Here is an 18,148-nt window from a genome sequence, read left to right on the forward strand (position 1 = left end):
ATTCTACAAAAATAAAAATAAAAAGTTAACAAAAACGTTTTGTACATTAATACTTTGCTTACATACCAACCAATACCATGCAACTCTACATGCAGTTCTGGAGAAAGACAGTTGACTGTTAACTGTTCTCAGGTAAATAAATGTGGATGCTTTGGGTATATAATGTCGGTATATAACAACCTTATAACAGCCTATGTAGTGCTGCTTCAAATGTGACTACCGTACTTTAGGCCGATATATAATCACAGGGCTCGGTATTTATTCACCTGTTCATTCCTGCTGTGTGGAAAAGGCTACATTTAGGGAATTAAAATTAAATGGTCCTTTACTCAGGTAAATGTCCCAGTGTATTAATGTAAAAGTACTCATCATAAAAGCTACTAATCCCATCTAATCCAAATAAAGTACTAAAGTATTATTCTTGACTGACGGATAGATTGCTCAGGCCTTTTGTCTATGCCCAGCTCCATGTTTAATTTGAGTCCAGCCCTGGAGGTTGTTGCTTGAAGAGGACAAATTTTATTATTATTATTATTTTATTATTATTTCATTTATTTGTTTTTCTGAAATACTGTATAATTTTACAGTTTTGGCCCTTGAGCAGAAAAGACACCCCATTACTAAATGGTGTCACAAGCCAAGCATGGTGAGATAATTAGATAAATGTAGCAGAGTTAAACAAACCTTAAACTAACGTACAGTATGAATACTTTCCACCACTGATTTAATGTACAGAAAATATAATTCAACAGTCAACTGAATAATGATAATAATAATAAAAATAAAATTATAAAAATTTCAAAGAAAGAATAAGAAAGAAACTTCCTGTGGTTTGGTGCACATTTTCTGAGGGAGAAAGGAAAATGTGGGATCTTGACCTTCTGAATTCCTGTTTCCGGCCCTGTGCCGGACTGCAGCTGACAAATGTTGCTTTTGCCCACTTTTCAGATATTACGCTTGTTTATAACATATTATTTTTTTCTGAAGGTAGTATAACATGAATAACCTTCTTCCTAACAATTCGTGTTTTGTTATTGCGTTTGCTTTTCTTACAGGCCATACACTCCAACATTATAAAAGTCACACCGGAGAAGACAGTTGGAAGTATAAGCCAAACTGAGGCACAAGAAAGTGCCGTTATGTTGTGGGGAGGGACTGCTGTTTGCTGGTGTGTTATCACCAGCCAGGATAAGAGGAAAGGGGAGGGGAGGGGAGGATAGGAGGGGTTACAAACCCAGTTCCACGGAACATCCTGCAACACGTCTGAGACTCGGAACAAAACTCTGTGCACTTTTCCATCTCTGCGTGCTGCGGCACGCGTCGCCTCGTGTTCCCGCCGTGATGGTTCGTTGTTTGACCTTAGGAGAAGTCCCGACACTTTAGACAAAGTCATTCGGTTGTTGTTGTTGTGTACGTGACCTGTTGGATTTTTTTGCATGTTTGGACGCGCTGCGGTGGGACATCCGGAATGGGGACGCCGTAGGAGGAGGTGGCGCTCCCGGGTGTGCTGTTGGTAAATAGCACCGACACGCGCGCACACGGAGAGTCTGCGCGCGAGATGGACTTAAAGAAGACAAAATTTGGAAGGTGAGTTTTATTTTCTCGCGGAAGTTTGACAAATGCTAAGATCAGGCACGATATTTTTCATGTGTGACAGATCCTGTTCATCCATGCGCACTGACGCGCTTGCACAGGCACAATCAGAGGGATGTTATAGATTAGTGTGTGTGTGTGTGTGTGTGTGTGTGTCAGAGAGAGAGAGAGAGAGAGAGATGTAACAAGCTAGGAAACCATTACTTTTGTTACTACTGAAGTGCCCAAACCACCAGACCAACAGAGCTGAAGAGTGTTTTCACGATTCCATTTCAGTTTAATTATCAGGATCTCTGTTCGTGATTCTTCTGCATCCACCTCATCCATCTTTCCATCTTACACACACAAGAGTTTACAGTATCGCTGTCACACCGAATTCTGCTCGGGTGCATTCATCAGTCATTGGCCTATAGCCTACATTTATGAATGTCTTCCAGCATTTGTGTGTGTGTGTGACAGAGAGAGAGGGAAAGAGCTTGTGTGTGTGTGTGTGTGTGTGTGTTGGTGTGTGCGTGCACGCATGCGTGGGTAAAGGGGAGATGGCAATAATCGTGAGAACCAGAGTTGGAGTCTCAGAGGAGAAGAACATGATCTTTGCTGTAAAAGGAATAGCCTTGGAGTTACAGAGAGCATATACAATATACAAACACACACACACACACACACACACACACACACACACACACACACACAATCTTATAGTGTACACTATCCTGCCATGATCCACAGGTTCTGATCCTCTTAGATGCAACCGATCCTATTAATGTATGGAATGTACTGTAATGGGCTTTTATAACTAAACACCTGCTTTGTGAGGTGACAACATGCCACACACACAAACGAACCACATGAAACGGGCAGGAGGGAAGAAAAAAGTTTGTGAAAGACAGAATCCATTATCTGAACAGAAAAAGGAGAAAGCTGGGCTGATGAGAACAACAATGGTGCCTCTGATCAGATCCTGTGAATCCCTGTCCCTTCCTTTCAGTTCATTTCACACACACACACACACACACACACACTCACACAGAGTTCTGTCATAACCGATTAGAGGACATCAGACTGTTACATTCAGGTCCATTGATAGCTCTACAATACCACAGCAGTGCTCAGAAAATACAGTTCTCTTGTGGTGCACTTGGCACAGCCTGCAGGGACAAACAAGAAGAATGGCAGCTATACAATGATCTAATGTTTCTTAGATGTTTTCTCCTTGTGAATACCACCTTGAGAATGATAGAGTGTGCCTTTTGTAAGAGGATTCATGCAGATGTTCACATGTGAGCAGAACTTTGATTACTGTCTATTAACACAGTGACAGGACATCTAGAAAAGTCTACTAAAAGCAGAATAGAGAGTAATACTGAGGCGGTGACTTAGAATATTCTGCAAAGTTAGTGTTGGTAAGCAAGAAAAGAGACATGGAAAAAATGTGTGTGTTTGTGGAGGGTGTGTGCGAAAGACAGATGTGTTTGGTGCATTAGAGAGCCCTAATGATTGTATTATTAACCAAACAGGAAAACACATCTTTTTATGAGGGTTCTGGTGGTGAGTGCACAACACACACATAAGCACACACGCACACCTCAAGCTGAAACGCAAAACAAGACAACAAATCTCTGGTCTCTTTCTTCTCCACCAAAGCTCAGACACACTTTACAGATTTTCAAAAGATGGTGATCGGGAAAGAAAATTCGAGTGCCGTCCTTTTGTCTCAAGTTCATCGCCATAAATTAGTTTGTTCAGCATAAAATCAGGCATGTGGTACATCCTTTAAGGATGCCTTTATCACACATTGACTTCTTAATTCAGTTTCCTTCCTCTCACAAGATAAGTTTCACTTCAGATGGAGATTATCCTGTGATCTCAGCCAACACGTTTTAGAATTTGTCTCAAATGATTCATATCAGGGGTCACTTTTTAACTAAAATCTGTTCCTCTTGAAAGTTTTGAACCCTGAAATTTACTTTTCGGTTGTCAGGTTGTTGTGTTATGCAAGATGTTTTTCCTGTTGCATTGTTAACAGCAGTGTTTTATAGACTTTAAGGTGAGAGTTGTGACAAATCACACGCCCCCTTTGTGGTCTTCTTCTGATTCACTTTCTCCTGACTGCTCTCTTCACTGTGCAGAATTAATAGACTGTTACAACAAACAGCTATGAGATATGTGTGTGTGTGTGTGTGTGTGTGTGTGTGTGTTGGGAATTTTGAGTGATGCGCAAGTGTGATGATGAGCCATGGACCTAAATGTGTAATCGAATAACACAGATGACTGACACAGACACACCTGTGGCCCCTGTAGGAGAGCCTATGTTCAAATTAGTGTGTGTGTGTGTGTGTGTGTGTGTGTGTGCATCTTAACGTATAAAATGCGGTTTCATAACATCTCCAGATGTGTTTTTTTTTCCCTGTAAGCTGGGATTGAGAGATTTACTGCTGATTAAATAGCCTACATAACACAACACGGACACACACGCACATGATCAGTAACGATGAGGCACACTAAAATTCAGACAACGTGACATGGATTAGAGACCTGTAAATCCTGCAAGAATGACCATCGCACACACACACACACACACACACACACACACACACACAGTATTGGCCTTCATGGGTTCAGCACACAGTAATTTATTAACTAATACAGCACTACCCTGTTTTGCCATTTCTCTCGTTGCCTCTCCGTCTCCCTCACTCTGACCCCCCGCCTCACCCTCTGCCTCACCTCTCTCAGGTTCATGAACTGCAGGGTCCCAGCCAGTAAGAGATACCAGCCCACCGAATACGAACATGCTGCAAACTGTGCGACACATGGGGTGAGACGTGAAAATACAAACAGACAGACAGAAGCAAACACATTTCAGAGTCAAACTCTTTTCTCCAGGCCACCTGGAGTTGATTTCTGTGCGTCAGACTGTGGCACTGCTTTCTGTGGTTAGTGAGTTCATCAGTTCAGAGAAGCCTCTGAAAAGATGACAGGATTGCGAGGAATGAGGCAGAATGTGGAGGATTTTTGGCCTCGCCACAGAGGCAGCGGGCTATAATCTGTGATTCACCCTGTAGCTTTCTCTAATCTGCTGTAATCCCTGTGCGCTTCCACCCCCGAGAAAGCAAGACAGACAGTGAATGAAACAGACAGTGAAAGATGAAAGAAAACAGAGAGGAAACGCGGCAACAATGACCGTAAAGCCTCAAATGGGCTGGGTGAAATCTTTCCATGATACTTGTCCTTTCATTCTTTCAATCTGCAAGCTAAGGCATATTCCCTAAATATCAAATGTCATCTTCACTTTTTGTTAGATACAGAATTAGGTAGAGGAATAGTTTGAAATGTTGGTCAATAGTTATTTGCCTTCTTGCTGAGAGTTAGATGTGAAGGTTGATACCACTCTTGTGTCTACATGTAAACATGAAGTACAGCATTTTTGTTGTGAAACAGCCAGCCTGGCTCCATTCTACAAAATCCACCAGCATTTTTGTATGAATTAAACATACAAGATGGAACATGTTATTTAATGAGCTATGGTAGTGCCTGCAGGTGGATGTTGTTACCATTGAGAAGAGTCAGACTATCTGTTTCTGGTCTTTATGCTAAGATAACTGGTAAGTGGTAGCTAAATTAGCCTACAGACAAAATACTGGTGTCGATCTTCTCTTGGAAGTCTGTCCAAGAAATCTAGTGTATTTCTCAAAATGTTAAACTAGTCCCCTAAACCACTGTTTGTCTTGCTTTCAGAGAGAGGAATGTTCATATAAAGAAACCATTTTATGGTGACATTTTTGGACAAGTACAGAATCATTTTCCTACAAGAGGATAGAATAGAAATTCTACCTACTGAAATACCTGGCTTCATTTCAAGTCTTTACAAATACTAGATTTTATATGTTTATTATATGACATGTTGATGCAGTCTTAAAAGATCAGACGAACAGTCTTATATACAAAGTAAAATGCAGTGTGTGTCTCATTAAGAAATGCAGAGAAATTATGGTTTTGTGACTCTTTTCCAGTTGTGGATCCTCCCAAGTCTTGTGGGCGGGTCTGTGCTCTACTTCTTATCTGTGGACCAATGGCATCGTGTGGCTGCCTGGCTCTATGGGAGCGGTCTCGCTGGCCTTTTCATCACCTCAACACTCTTCCACACTGCTGCCTGGAAAATCAGCCACCTCCGGTGTGTGTGTGTGCGTGTGGGGGCGGATGTGCATGTGTGTTTTTACAGATTGTTAATTATGACACAGCCAGAGGGCCAGAGACCAAACAGCAGATGTGGTTGTCGGTGAAAATATTTCACATCATCTTCAATTCACGCCCACTGAAAGAACATTCACTCACATTAAACAGTAAAACACCGTCTCACAAATAAAGTCAGTTGTCTTCACAGTTTTGTCCACTTCCCTGTCATAAAATACACTATGATGCAATAGGAACACAAGAAATTGGACAAGATGAAGACACTCGAGGCACAGCTCATGTAGCTGGCTAATCTTTGAACAAAAGGCATATAGGACAACGAGGCAGGAAAGGGTCAACCCAGAGAAGATAAGTTTACACAGGCAAACAAATCTGACAGGGTGCAGGAAAGGTTGAGGAAAACATGGCAAAGGTAAAAAAAACACGAGGAATAAACAGCAGGAACAGGATGTAATATTAGACACACAAAGTACAAGACAAACTGACCGAGAGTGAGGGGGAATAACACAGACTTAATTACACAGGGGTAATGAGAAACAGGTGAAACATTTCAGCAATCGAAAAGGTGGGGAAAAACAAAAAGACAGGAAATGAAGTTACAGAAACACCCTTAATCATATTGTAAAAGGACTCATTAGTGTCTAAAATGAGCTCATATAGTCAAACATGAACATGAAACATGAGTCTGTGTGATTATTATGTGAATAGTCACTACATTCCAGCTCCAGCTCCTCTGGCCTTTCACACCGTAGTACAAAAAGACACAACAAGCTCTGTTTTACATGTTGAAGGACAGGACCAGGGCAAGTAATGCAATACCTTGACATGTACTTAAACAAACTTAAGTAGTCTGAAAAAGGTCCCTAAGCAACCTTTGTCTTTGCATAGTGATGCTTTTTGCAGGTTGGTTCCTGTTTAGAGATGATTAAGATCTTATTTCTCCTTCTCTTCTCCACTGTGCAGGAAGGTGGAGCAGCGTTTCCACATGTGCGACAGAATGGCCATATACTTCTTCATAGCTGCCTCCTACTCTCCCTGGTGGGTCATGCGATTGCAGCCAATAAAATGTATGCAGTTTGGTGGATAATGAAGCTGGTTAACAAGTAGTGACCATACTGATATGTTTCCTTTAGGTTGATGCTGAGAGAGCTCGGGCCCTGGTTGTGCCACATGCGCTGGCTGATATGGGTCATGGCCTGTGTAGGATCCGTGTACGTCTTCTTTTTCCATGAGAGGTAGTACAGTTTCTCTTTGTGTCTCTCTGCTCTATTTCCTGGTTTGACGTAATTAACCTGAAACCAAACTCCCGTTCTCAGGTGTTTACAGGACTGCTGTTTGAAGCAGGAACAATTACATGGAAAACTTGAGGTATTATCTTTTCACATCACAGTTTTTTTATTTGCAGGTACAAGCTGGTGGAGTTGTTGGGATATGTGGCCATGGGGACTGTTCCTGCTTTAGTCATCCTGTCTATGGTAAGAACAAAGGTTTAAGTTTTCTTCTCCAAGCCACTTTTCCGCTGCAACAAGCTTCCTGATATTGTATGGGAATCAGACACTGTCACTATTTACAGAGCCAAACCGGTGGTTTTGTTTGTTTGAGCCCATTACTGAGTACAAATCGCATCTGGTTACTGTAACATAACTGCCAACTCTGTTCTAACATACATGCTTTTAGGTTGACTTCCTCTCCTTAATTGACTCGAGTATAGAGAACTGAGCTTGCACAGACTTGAAACAAACTCATCATTTGATCAGTACTTCGTTTTGATAGTAAATAATCACTAAACTAATCACATTCCGATCAGCCTCAGCTGCTTTGGGTTTTGTGCTAATTAGAGAGTGTTAGCATGATGACATGCTAAGCTCACATGCTGCTAAGATGCATTTAGCTTAAATCAGTACTGTGCCTGAGGTCAGCCTCACAGAGCTGTTGGCATGCAGATTCTTGGTTGTTGAAAGATACAGTTGACTTTATTCTATATTTCTTATCATCTACAAATCCCTTGAAAAGACAAAAAAACATAAAACTTTAGTATACTTAATAGTGAAGAATAAGTGAAGAGAGTAAAGAATTTGTTTGGGACTTTTTCTTTAAGGACCACTGTATAATGATCTATTCTATAAGGATGATCTGTTCCCAGAAATTGAATAAAATATTACTAGTTATGTTTCCATACATCTAAATGCCACAAAATCAACACACTGGAGCTTTAATTCATATTTATGGATAGAACCAAACACCAAATGTACATAGCTGTGTGAGCTGTATGCTCTTTACTCTGTCATGCTTTTTTTTCTGTCATGTTGCAGGTGGAGCGTGCAGGTGTGTGTGAACTGGCAGTGGGAGGTGTCTTCTATGTGGTGGGTGTAGTCTTCTTTAAGAGCGATGGCCTCGTCCCTTTTGCCCATGCCATCTGGCATCTTTTCGTTGCAGCAGGAGCGTGCATTCACTATTATGCCATCTGGAGGTACCTGTACTTACCTGGACCACTGCTGCACACATCGAGGTGACCAGCTGCTGAGATCACATGGTGCCACTTCACATGGCTGACTGAGAGAAGTGTATTTTACTGTGTATTTGACCGCTGTGTGTTGATTACTACTGCAATGACTTGTGCAGTTCCTTCTGGAGAGGTGATGTAGAGATGATGTGATGAGTGTCAGTGCTTACTGAATCACATCAGAAATTCCCTACAGAGGGGACCAAAACCCTGGGACATTCGTACTGTTAACATGCGACATGTTGAAACTGAGCTGAGTAACAGCATTGGGTATGATTGTTCATTTGTGCTCACCTCATGGCAAATGTTTGTAGTTTAATATGCCAGAAAGTTTACACATTTTAAAAAATGCACTTATTTTCTTTCTTGCCAAGAGCTTCATAGGACTCTCATATATAGACATGGGAATGATACCAAGTTTCTTGTCTAACTCAGCAAGAATATGATTAAAATTAAAATATTTCACTATTCCTTTAACCACACATCTCTGAACTGAGCTGATGAGATACAGTCTTTGATTACGCCTCCTAAATAATGCTCGGCTTGTAAACTCCTCCCTTTCTGTACTCCAACCATAGATTATGTGCCAAAACTTACATACATGTGCTAATCCCCACTTTCACATAATGGAATTCACTGTCATTTGCTGTCATTTTATTTCAGCTATGGCTGAAATAATACAACCAACAATCAACAAACATTTCACCAAAAAAAGTTGATATTTTGGAACTTTTCTTTTTAGCTGTTACAGCTTCAGCCCAATATCCTATATGTTCCTCTGAGAGTACTTGAGCTTAAAGTCACTATATAATCTCTGGATAACACACTGATATGAATTAACAGTCACTCAGCAGACAGGCTGTAATTAAGTCTGAAACTGTTATCTGTTGAGGATAATGGGGCTCTGTACAACTGGCCAGTTTGTGATTCTTTTGTGAATTATATTTGTCATAATCAGCCTCAGAGTCAATTCTCTTGATTTTACTGTAATGCGATTTGCAACATGAAAAGTATAATCTAAGACTATCATTAAGCTAAGGTAACACTAACTGTATTCTGGATCAAATGAATTATCTAAGAATATCAAGGATACTTACATTGATAATCTTGATTAGAGGACTATCATTATGTGTTACTTTGTTTAACTCATGCACCATCAACCTTGTGCATCTTTGTCAGCAGTAGTGATGAATAAAGTTAAACGTGAAGATTATGCAAATTTTTATACTTCGTGCACTGTGTAGATCACACCTGCAGGTTTTCTCTAACCTCTAATAGTTAAACTGTTTCTGATTTAGTTTCAGAAACAGAGCACTTACTCAGGAAGTGACCATTTCTTTCTTTCTTTTTTTTAATGAGATGATCTATTTTGTTAAATTTTCACTGTAATAAAGAAAAAACACTATATAACATTGAGAGAGTCTGTGTATTTTATGGATGCAAAATGGGATCATTTTGGAAAAATGCTTCGTCACACCAAGTTTCAGCCAAATCATGTCATTTATTTACAAAAATAAGGTGCAAAAATCAAACAAGATTCATTCGGAAAATCATTCCATTAGGGATTTGTTTTTCTTTACACTGATGCATTTCCAAGTGCAGTGTGTGTGTGTACAAATACATGTCACTGTGAGTGTGTGAGGTTGGTGAGGACCCGCAGTCGTAGTGGCATGGCCACATTGGTGTCTCTGTGCCACTGGGGTGATGTGACATGTGGAGCTGGGGTCAGGACGCTCTGAGCCACACCAGGGGCCTTCAGCAGCGACCACAACTCTTCGCCTCGTGTTACTATGGAAACAAGGTCCTCTTTATCGGAGCACCAGGCAACTGATCCACTTCTTGTTACCGTTCTTAATTTGGAGAGGAACAGAGACACCCTAAAACAGACATAAACACACAGTTACATTACATGACATATGTCTGTTTGAAAAATCATTAAAAATTAGAAAGCATGGCTGTCAGTCACCTGGGTATGAGGTCATGTGATCGCGACGCCAGTTTAGCCAGAGCACTCATTAGAGTGGTGATGACTCTTGGGGCAGGGCAAACCGCACCAGGTGGTGGGGCAGATGAAGTGATCTCAAACAGCACCGCCTCCAGTGCCTCAAAACAGGAAGTGATGAGACTCACGGAGCAGCGAGAGTCACATGACACAGACAGGTATTCTCCGAGCACCCACACCTGAAATCCAGACAAGAGAAATGTTCTTCTGGTGTCCAATTCTGGCACAGTTTTTTCTTTAGTATTATGGTTTAACACATTTACACACGAGAAAAGATGCTGAGGTATGAGAAATGAGGTGCAGTGTATTTTGAATGGGAGCCAAAATACATGGAAAGGAAAAAGTATCATCCTTAAATCAGCATGATCATCCCTTCTGCCACCATAGCTTCATTACCACATGTGTGTAAATTTCCTCTTTGCTGTAGACATTGGCTGTGGCTCCAGCGAATTCCAGCAGCTCGTGAGACTGGTCCACCACCAGGGAGGGGTGGAGCTTGCACAGCCTCAGCAGGTGGCAGCTGAACACCCTGCAGAGAGAGAGAGGCGTGAAACAAGTGAGAGATGAGGCTGAGGACATGCAGTATAGAAACGCTTCAGTTCCTCTGTATGTGTTGACCTGTGTATCTCTTTGACGTATTTAGGGATGTTGAGAAGGAGGCTGCTTCTCTCCAGCACCACCAGAATCAAATGGGCTAAAAGCTTTTCATCAGCTACCTAAAAAACAAGTGCACACATTACATTGTTGTTGAAGCTATACATTTTAATGTGTAGTAGTTACAATTGTAATCAACACTTAAACTCTTCACCGTGATGACTGTGTTGAAAAAAATGTGCAACAGCACAGGGACGGTCTGCGCACACTGTACAACTCTTGGCCATTCAGCAGCCTCTGCTAGCAGCTCATGGAGCGTGCTCAGTCGGTCAATCGTGTCGCCTGTGGAGGGAAAAATAGTAATTCAATTTGCTATGTTTCTGGAATGACCACATTTCCGTATTTTAAAACCACAATCTTTAAAGGAACAGTTTGCCATTTTCTGTCATGTCTTTACAGTAAATATGAAGCGATCAATAGAGGCCAGTCTGCTTAGCTTGGCACAAACAGGATATGTCCAAAGGTAACAATATCTGCCTACCAGCACATCAACTGATCATTAATTCATGTGTTATATCTTGTTTGGTTAATCTGTACAAAACCTGATGTGTAAATATAACAAATTGGGGGTGTTGTGGGCGCTTCATGTGTGGGCAATTATGTTATTGTGATTACCTGAGCCTGCTTCTCCTCGAAGCAGGAAGAGGAAAAGTCCCCTGAAAGAGGGGCTTCGAAATGCATCTAGTGATAAGAGGCCACGCCCACCTGGCTCAGAGATGGGCAAACAAGTTGACCTGCAACACACATACACACACACATGCACACACACACACACAGTGAGATGGTGTAAAATGTGTAAAATGTGAACAAATCAGGAAATCAGTCTGGGCTGTCTGCTCTCATGTGTGCATGCACCTGAGTTGCAACACCAATGTGGCAGAGAGACAGGGCAGGTCCAGCAGAGTGTGGAGAAGTTCCACTGCAGTTCCAGAAGTCACCAGAGATGGCAGAAGATCTACAAAGTCATCCACCACCGCCGGGCTGTTCCACGCTAACAACTAGAGAGGCAGAGAGACAAGACAGACAGCTTGTGTATCCCTTGTGTAACTCCTCACTAGCGTACAGTGGGTATGTGTACAGGATACAAAAATCAAAAGGATCTCTGAGTGGATGTGTTTTCTCTGGTTTTCACCTTCAGCAGGTTTGGGAAGGAGCGGGTGTACTCAGGTACTCTGAGCTGCAGGCTTTCCAGGTTCAGTCGAAGGAAATGTAAAAGCTCATGTGCCAGGAAGTGGTCGTTGAACAGCTCAGCAGGAAATCGGCCAAACACCAGCTTCCACACACTCTCACAATCCACTGCAGCCATTTCACCTAGTGAGGTTTAACTGCACATTTAGCTGTGAAACTGCGTTGATATGCATAAATCCCTATTTATTCTTATGTGAAGGGAAAGAGAGAGACATGAGCACAAGTACATGTTGATGTTTACACACAAACACACACACCATGATTGAGGTAGAACTGCGCTATGGGCAGCAGCACTCTGGCAAAAGACAGGTCTGAGCTGAGCCGACCAAAGAGCGCCTTGATGCAGGGGAATGTTCGGTAGACCAGCGAGGCGTCCTCAAGACACACGCAGTCCAGTATACACACTGCCTCCACCAGACACTGAGACAAGAAACAGGACAAACAGGAGGGCATAAAATCTGGATGACTGTATGCTGGGACTACAAGGAAAATATGAGTGCTGCGTTTTGCTTTGTTCTTCTGCACCAACTACTGAATCTGTAATGAGCAGTTAGAGAGAAGGTGTACAGTGAAATTAATAATAGTAGAGTAACAGAAATCCCCAAGTGAAGAAGAATTCAGCCATGCTCCCTACACACAAACAATTACACTACTTTCCTGATAATTCTGAGGGACAAATATTATAAACAGTTATTGTCCTAGAAGTTATAAAATACACCAAACAAATAATTATTTAAGGTAGATTTTATGCATAAACTCAGTGAAGGTCAGCTTATTTCAGTACATGTTCCTTGAAATGAATTAGTTCTGCGTGTGTATGAATGTACTGCATGTTCCATTAGTGATAATAAACGGTATAGATGCTCACCGCTTTCTGCAGTTCTGCGTCTGTCCTTTTGTGTGCCTCTGAGGCAAAGAGAAGTAGATACATTACAAACATGAGCACAGAGGAAAATAAAACGTACAGACATAAAAGTATACACAACATTATATGTGTAAGTCATGTTGTTGCATTTACAACGACATGACATATTTTCCCCCACACACTCACTGCGATCACTCTGCTCGATGAGGCGCTGGCAGTACTGGAAAGCTTTCTCTCTCAGGCGCTCCTTTGGAGGCAGCAGTCGGCTGGAGGAGGAAGTTGCCGAAACCATAGAAACCACTGATCCGTCCACCTCCGAACGGTCATCTGCAAAATGGGAGATCAGAAATGAGAAATCAAAGGCTTCTAGAAGGGATGATGATTTATTATAATCAATCCATATTTCTCATTTAATAATAACACAAAGGCTTCTTGGACTTCTATTGTACACACAAGAGACTATTAAAATCACAGTGTTGCAGTGTTTTGGGCCCCTATGAGTTGCTATAAGTTTTAAAACCAGTAGATGTCCCCATGCAGCAACATTTTCTATCTAATTTCAACACAGACAGAAGGAAAAAAACATTCATGAATGTTAGTTCCCCCACCCATGACTACTTTAAACTAAAAGCTTAAGATAGCCTTGCTGTTGAGGTTTAGATGAGCGATTATTAGGAAGATTTAGAGACAATTAGGTTAACTGTCAAACCAATCACATCCCTTTAGAAAGATGAAAAAGACAAAAAAAAAAGTTGTAACATAGAATAGAAAATTGTCCATTTCTGTTCAAAGTGTTCAGTCCATTCAGGCAGAGAAAGCGAGAAGAGGAAGAAGAACCATATCACCACAAGCTATTTCACAAATGCTTACAAAAATAATTAATATAAATTTGATGTTTGCATAGATACAATGTACTGTGATCTTATTTGGCCTGAAGGCCACTAAGACTAACTTACTAAAATATGAATAGGAAACAGTCAGAATCATAAAAGGCAGTATCTGGTTTGCTACTTATATTATCCACACACTATGAGCAACATGTGCTGTAGCTCTGTGTTACTATAGTAACATCCTGTTCTGAGTGTTGTGAGAGCAGCGTATTAGTCATTCATCACAGTGATTCATTCATGTTTACAAACTCGCGAGAGGATTAAAAGAAAATAAATACATGCGCACGCCTGTGTAATTAATAAGATCAGCACTTCTGGTCAGACAGTTTGTTAGATCAAGTGTGGCTGTGAGTCATGACTGAGTCCATCAGTGCTGCCCTGAAGCAGGACAGAAGATGTAGGCTTTTAGCTTATCAAGAGACATGCAGGGAAGGTAGACAAAATTCACATCTTACCATTAGAAAAGGAGTGGGAGAGGGAGAGGCTGAGCTGCAGCCTGTTTGCTGGAGATGATGAAAACACAGAGCAGGTCATCTGAGGCAGCTCACGTGAATTAATGACAGCCCTCACAGCTCGTACTGTGAGGCTAGTGTCCTTGTGTGTACTTTGTGGCGGTTACATGATATAATGAGCCTCTCTAGCATGGGAAGGCCAAACTGGTTTGGATCAGCATAAATGTCATACCAGTGTCAGCTGTGGTGATGCCGTTGGAAACAGAGTGGTAGGTGAGAAGCCAGTGGCGAAGCATGGAAAAAGAATAGACGTTCATCCACTGATCGTCAGTGAAGCCCTGGCCCACACACAGCACAGTGAAGAAATCCCCTGACACTGTCCCATCCAGTTCTGCTATGGGTGCCGGCTGACAAGCACAAATACAAAGATATACAACATTCGACATCGACATAAAAGTGAAGAGAAAAAGAAAGAGAAATCTAGAGCATCCTTAGTATGAATATGAAAGCAGATCTGCTCACCTGACGTGACCTGGGCCCCGTGAAGAATCCTCCCGAGGAAGCAGCCCCACCCTGAGTGATGCTTGCATAACGCAACCAATCGACAAGCTTTTTACTCAGGAGGGTGATGTGATCTATAGCAAGACAGGTGGAGAGAAAGAACTGTTCATCTTCACCTTTGCATGAACACAGCTTTACAAAACAAAGAACGGTGATTTTGGTGCATGCCATGTCGAATCACTTCATCAATGATCATCCATCTATTTCAACTTCCTGTTTTATTGTTGCATGAGATTTTCTGGAATCTTTGCCTTATGATCTGTCTGTTACCTTCAGTGAGGCACTCAGGGCTGTGTGTGAGGATGGAGTTGAGAAGGGACAGGGTGTGTGTGAATGAGTGGGCTGGCATCTCCGACTGACGACCTTCCAGGCTGCGAAGGAGCTGAGCGCAAAGAGATGACAGGTCAGGTGTGGATCCAGCCTGTTGGGGTTAAAGTTTGGAAAAGACTGTGTTTATATCATGACAAAACAAAATCCTTTATGTGATCATAAGCTAATGTGTGCAATTTAACAACAACAAACAACACATTAGTATCATTAATATGTCTCAAATTAAATATGAAGTAAATAAAACATGACATGTGCCTTACTGCCCACCTGTGAGAGCAGCAGAGCAGCAGCATGGCTGTTCGGTTGACTTAAGTTCTGCTGGTTGTAGTTCAGTTCCTGACCAGGGAGGGGCAGTGTCTCTCTGAGCACAGCTGAGCTCAGCACCTGAAGCTGCTCCACAGGTGAGGAGAGGAGCGACAGAACCCTCTTCTGAAGCTCGGGAGGCAGCCTTTGGTTTGCAGAGGAAACATAAGACTGTGGCGAAAGTGTCATGAAGAAAAATTCATACTGAACATTAAGAATGTGGAGCAGAAACAGAAGAAGAGGATTGATGACTGGCAAGGTGATGCTCAGTATTTTGGCTTGGTACTTGAGAAGGCATGCAAGATCACCACAAACAGTAAGTGGAAGTTTAGAGGAAAGAGGAAAAGAGAAGATGCATGCGCAAAGAAGGAGGGATGATGACTGAGCAAGTTGTGAATGGCTCAATAAGTCTGACATATTCAGATTAAACTGACTATGAATGTACAGTGACTCATGCATGATGTTTGGAGGTGATGGCTGGGGCTCTTACGTCCTGGTGTACTTGGTGGCAGACAAAATGAGGTGCAGCCTCTGCAGGGAGTCGACAGTCTCATGACCGTGCTCCTTCCCTTGGAGCAGCTTGATTAATCTGGTGTAAAACTTCTGCAGCTCGGGCTCCTGGATCTCCCTAGAAATGACACACACGGCGCACCTGGGTTTGTCTCTGTAAAGACCTTTCACACATACTGCTGTAATGCTGTGCCACTGGATCTATTGACACAAAATTAATCAAAAGTGTTTCTGAAAGCTGATCTTTACTTTAATCCGTTTACCTAAAAGAAGAAATACAATATCCGATATTTCCGGTTGTCGTGAAAGCAAATGTTGCGCGTTCCCTTTCTTTACTATTTTAAACTGAGGACCTAGGTTTCTGACATTGTTACCAAAAATACAACATAACGAAAATGGCTGTTAGCTTTAGTCCTGCCTGCGATACAGAGTTATAAAAGTAACGCCACATGAACTCAACTGTAAAAGGTCCAGACAACATGACAACGCTTAGGCAGACTAGCTAGCATTAGCTTAGTTATCTCAGCAATGGAAGCGCTGTGTAAACCAGTTGAAGATGGCAGAGAAAGTTCTCCTGTTGTGGTTGTCCTACCTTGCTTGTTTAATTAAACTCTCCGAACCGTGAGAGTACATTCTGAGAGAAAGTTGGGCATTCCCTTTCTGAAGCGGAAGGTAAACAGTGCAGTCGCTAATCAAGTCCTGACTGGAATCACATGATCAACACTTTAGTTCCGCTGTCAGCACGGGGACGTGGTGGAGCAGCTCTGTCCAAATGGTAACTCACTCACATAAAGGCTACGCCATGAACCATGTAGTACACATAAAACCACACATCCAGCTGATTACATTTATTATAGAATTTTTGCCCTGACAGAAATACTTGAACACGTTCAGGTTACTTCGTTGGAGTTCACTTTTATAGTTCCGTTTCACATTTTCACTTATTTTTGAAAAAATGTTACACACATCCTCCGGGCTGAGTTTCTTCATCCCACGAGGAACCAACGGTAACAAAAAGCTGTCGTTTTTGATTATATTACCTCCAACCCTTCTGACACTGAAGAAATACTGCCCATTTTAATATTTTTTATACTTGCTTTTTCATGGGCTACTAAAACACTACAGAAACGGGATAGGGAAGTTCAAATTAGTCCTTCAGATTATTATTTAGGTAAAAGTACAAAAGTACTGCAAACAAAATGTAGTTAAAGTATCAAAAGTAAAATTACTCATTATGCAGAATGACAATGTCAATAATAAAGACGAACATTTACTTAGCAATAGTGAAATATGAAAATACCCCATTACATTTAAAATGGCTTCATTGGGAATATCTATTAAGTAAAAGCAGGTTATCAAAGTATTATCAGCAAAAAAGTATTTGAAGCAGTAAACGTAAATGTACTCAATGCAGAAAAATAGCTCGTGTTGCTGTGCTACAGATGTATCAACGTGTAATCTGCATTTTACTGTCCGTTACTATACTGATTTGTATTTTAATCTGCAATAGTGTATCATAATTTATAAGATCATAAAATGTCTTCATCACAAAGTAGCATAACTCTCTTTGAAGCGCAGCCGCGAGGAGTGAAAGCAAAGTGGCATAAAATAGAAATACTGAACTGTACTTGAATGTCTGCATTTTCCAAGAAAAGAGTTACCTGTTGATAGTCATGCAGGAGTAAATAGGAGTGCGTTTGATACTGAGCAGATATAAACTTAAAATGCGTCTCTGCACGGCTGTATTGCAATACTCTTTGGCTCTTTGAATAGGACAAATGTGACCGCATTGTGATGACAAGAGCAGAGCTCAAAAGTGAGAGAGGTCACAGAGGCTGCGGAGTTGCGTTTTCCTCACCTCTCTGCTGTCTACTTGTTATTTCCATCAGAGCTCACGTCGTCCGCCTCCGCTCTCTCTCTCTGTCACTCTCTCTGTCTATCTGTCACTCTCTCTGTCTCTCTCTCTGTCTCTCTCTCTCTCTGTCTCTCTCTCTCTCTGTGTCTCTCTCTCTCTCTGTCTCTCCCTCCTCTCTCTCTCTCTATCTATCTCTGTCTCTCCCTCCTCTCTCTCTCTCTCTCTGTCTCTCTCTCTGTCACTCTCTC

At 41.7% G+C, this 18,148-nt stretch overlaps 2 protein-coding genes across 4 annotated transcripts; one reads left to right on the forward strand and one right to left on the reverse strand.

Moving 5' to 3' along the window:
- Positions 1–1,231: 1,231 nt before the first annotated feature.
- Positions 1,232–9,698, forward strand: mmd2a (monocyte to macrophage differentiation-associated 2a). The gene is made up of 7 exons (XM_046415139.1): positions 1,232–1,587; positions 4,330–4,411; positions 5,607–5,767; positions 6,751–6,825; positions 6,921–7,022; positions 7,193–7,262; positions 8,100–9,698. Exons 1-7 carry the CDS (start codon positions 1,559–1,561, stop codon positions 8,298–8,300), a joined length of 720 nt encoding a protein of 239 aa, XP_046271095.1. The 5' UTR covers positions 1,232–1,558; the 3' UTR covers positions 8,301–9,698.
- A 73-nt stretch (positions 9,699–9,771) lies between these two features.
- ap5z1 (adaptor related protein complex 5 subunit zeta 1) lies at positions 9,772–17,994 on the reverse strand. 3 transcript variants are annotated; one of them, XM_046415138.1, is made up of 18 exons: positions 17,904–17,994; positions 16,026–16,163; positions 15,500–15,706; positions 15,173–15,323; positions 14,864–14,976; positions 14,574–14,748; positions 14,345–14,392; positions 13,186–13,326; positions 13,003–13,040; positions 12,392–12,554; positions 12,079–12,257; positions 11,802–11,944; positions 11,562–11,680; positions 11,101–11,228; positions 10,911–11,008; positions 10,689–10,821; positions 10,257–10,471; positions 9,772–10,167 (listed from the first exon to the last, which is right to left on the reverse strand). In XM_046415138.1, exons 4-18 carry the CDS (start codon positions 15,249–15,251, stop codon positions 9,915–9,917), a joined length of 2,025 nt encoding a protein of 674 aa, XP_046271094.1. In that variant the 5' UTR covers positions 15,252–15,323; positions 15,500–15,706; positions 16,026–16,163; positions 17,904–17,994; the 3' UTR covers positions 9,772–9,914. The 3 variants fall into 3 exon arrangements, with proteins under 3 accessions (XP_046271094.1, XP_046271092.1, XP_046271093.1); XM_046415136.1 differs by lacking the exon at positions 17,904–17,994 and adding an exon at positions 16,638–16,791 and having other exon boundaries at positions 15,500–15,680; XM_046415137.1 differs by lacking the exons at positions 14,345–14,392; positions 17,904–17,994 and adding an exon at positions 16,638–16,791 and having other exon boundaries at positions 15,500–15,680.
- Positions 17,995–18,148: the final 154 nt, after the last annotated feature.

Source organism: Scatophagus argus, chromosome 16, assembly GCF_020382885.2.
Source record: "Scatophagus argus isolate fScaArg1 chromosome 16, fScaArg1.pri, whole genome shotgun sequence".
NCBI lineage: Eukaryota > Metazoa > Chordata > Actinopteri > Scatophagidae > Scatophagus > Scatophagus argus.

Excerpts from the sequence above, each read along its gene's own strand:
- mmd2a (XM_046415139.1), top strand. The coding sequence starts at position 1,559 with ATGGACTTAAAGAAGACAAAATTTGGAAG. Across the intron at positions 5,768-6,750 it reads TGGAAAATCAGCCACCTCCG|GAAGGTGGAGCAGCGTTTCC; the intron begins GTGTGTGTGTGT and ends TCCACTGTGCAG. Across the intron at positions 7,263-8,099 it reads CTTTAGTCATCCTGTCTATG|GTGGAGCGTGCAGGTGTGTG; the intron begins GTAAGAACAAAG and ends GTCATGTTGCAG.
- ap5z1 (XM_046415136.1), bottom strand. The coding sequence starts at position 16,678 with ATGTACTCTCACGGTTCGGAGAGTTTAATTAAACAAGCAAG. Across the intron at positions 12,555-13,002 it reads ACGCAGAACTGCAGAAAGCG|TGTCTGGTGGAGGCAGTGTG; the intron begins GTGAGCATCTAT and ends TTCTTGTCTCAG. Across the intron at positions 11,009-11,100 it reads TTTTCAACACAGTCATCACG|GTAGCTGATGAAAAGCTTTT; the intron begins GTGAAGAGTTTA and ends CTTGTTTTTTAG.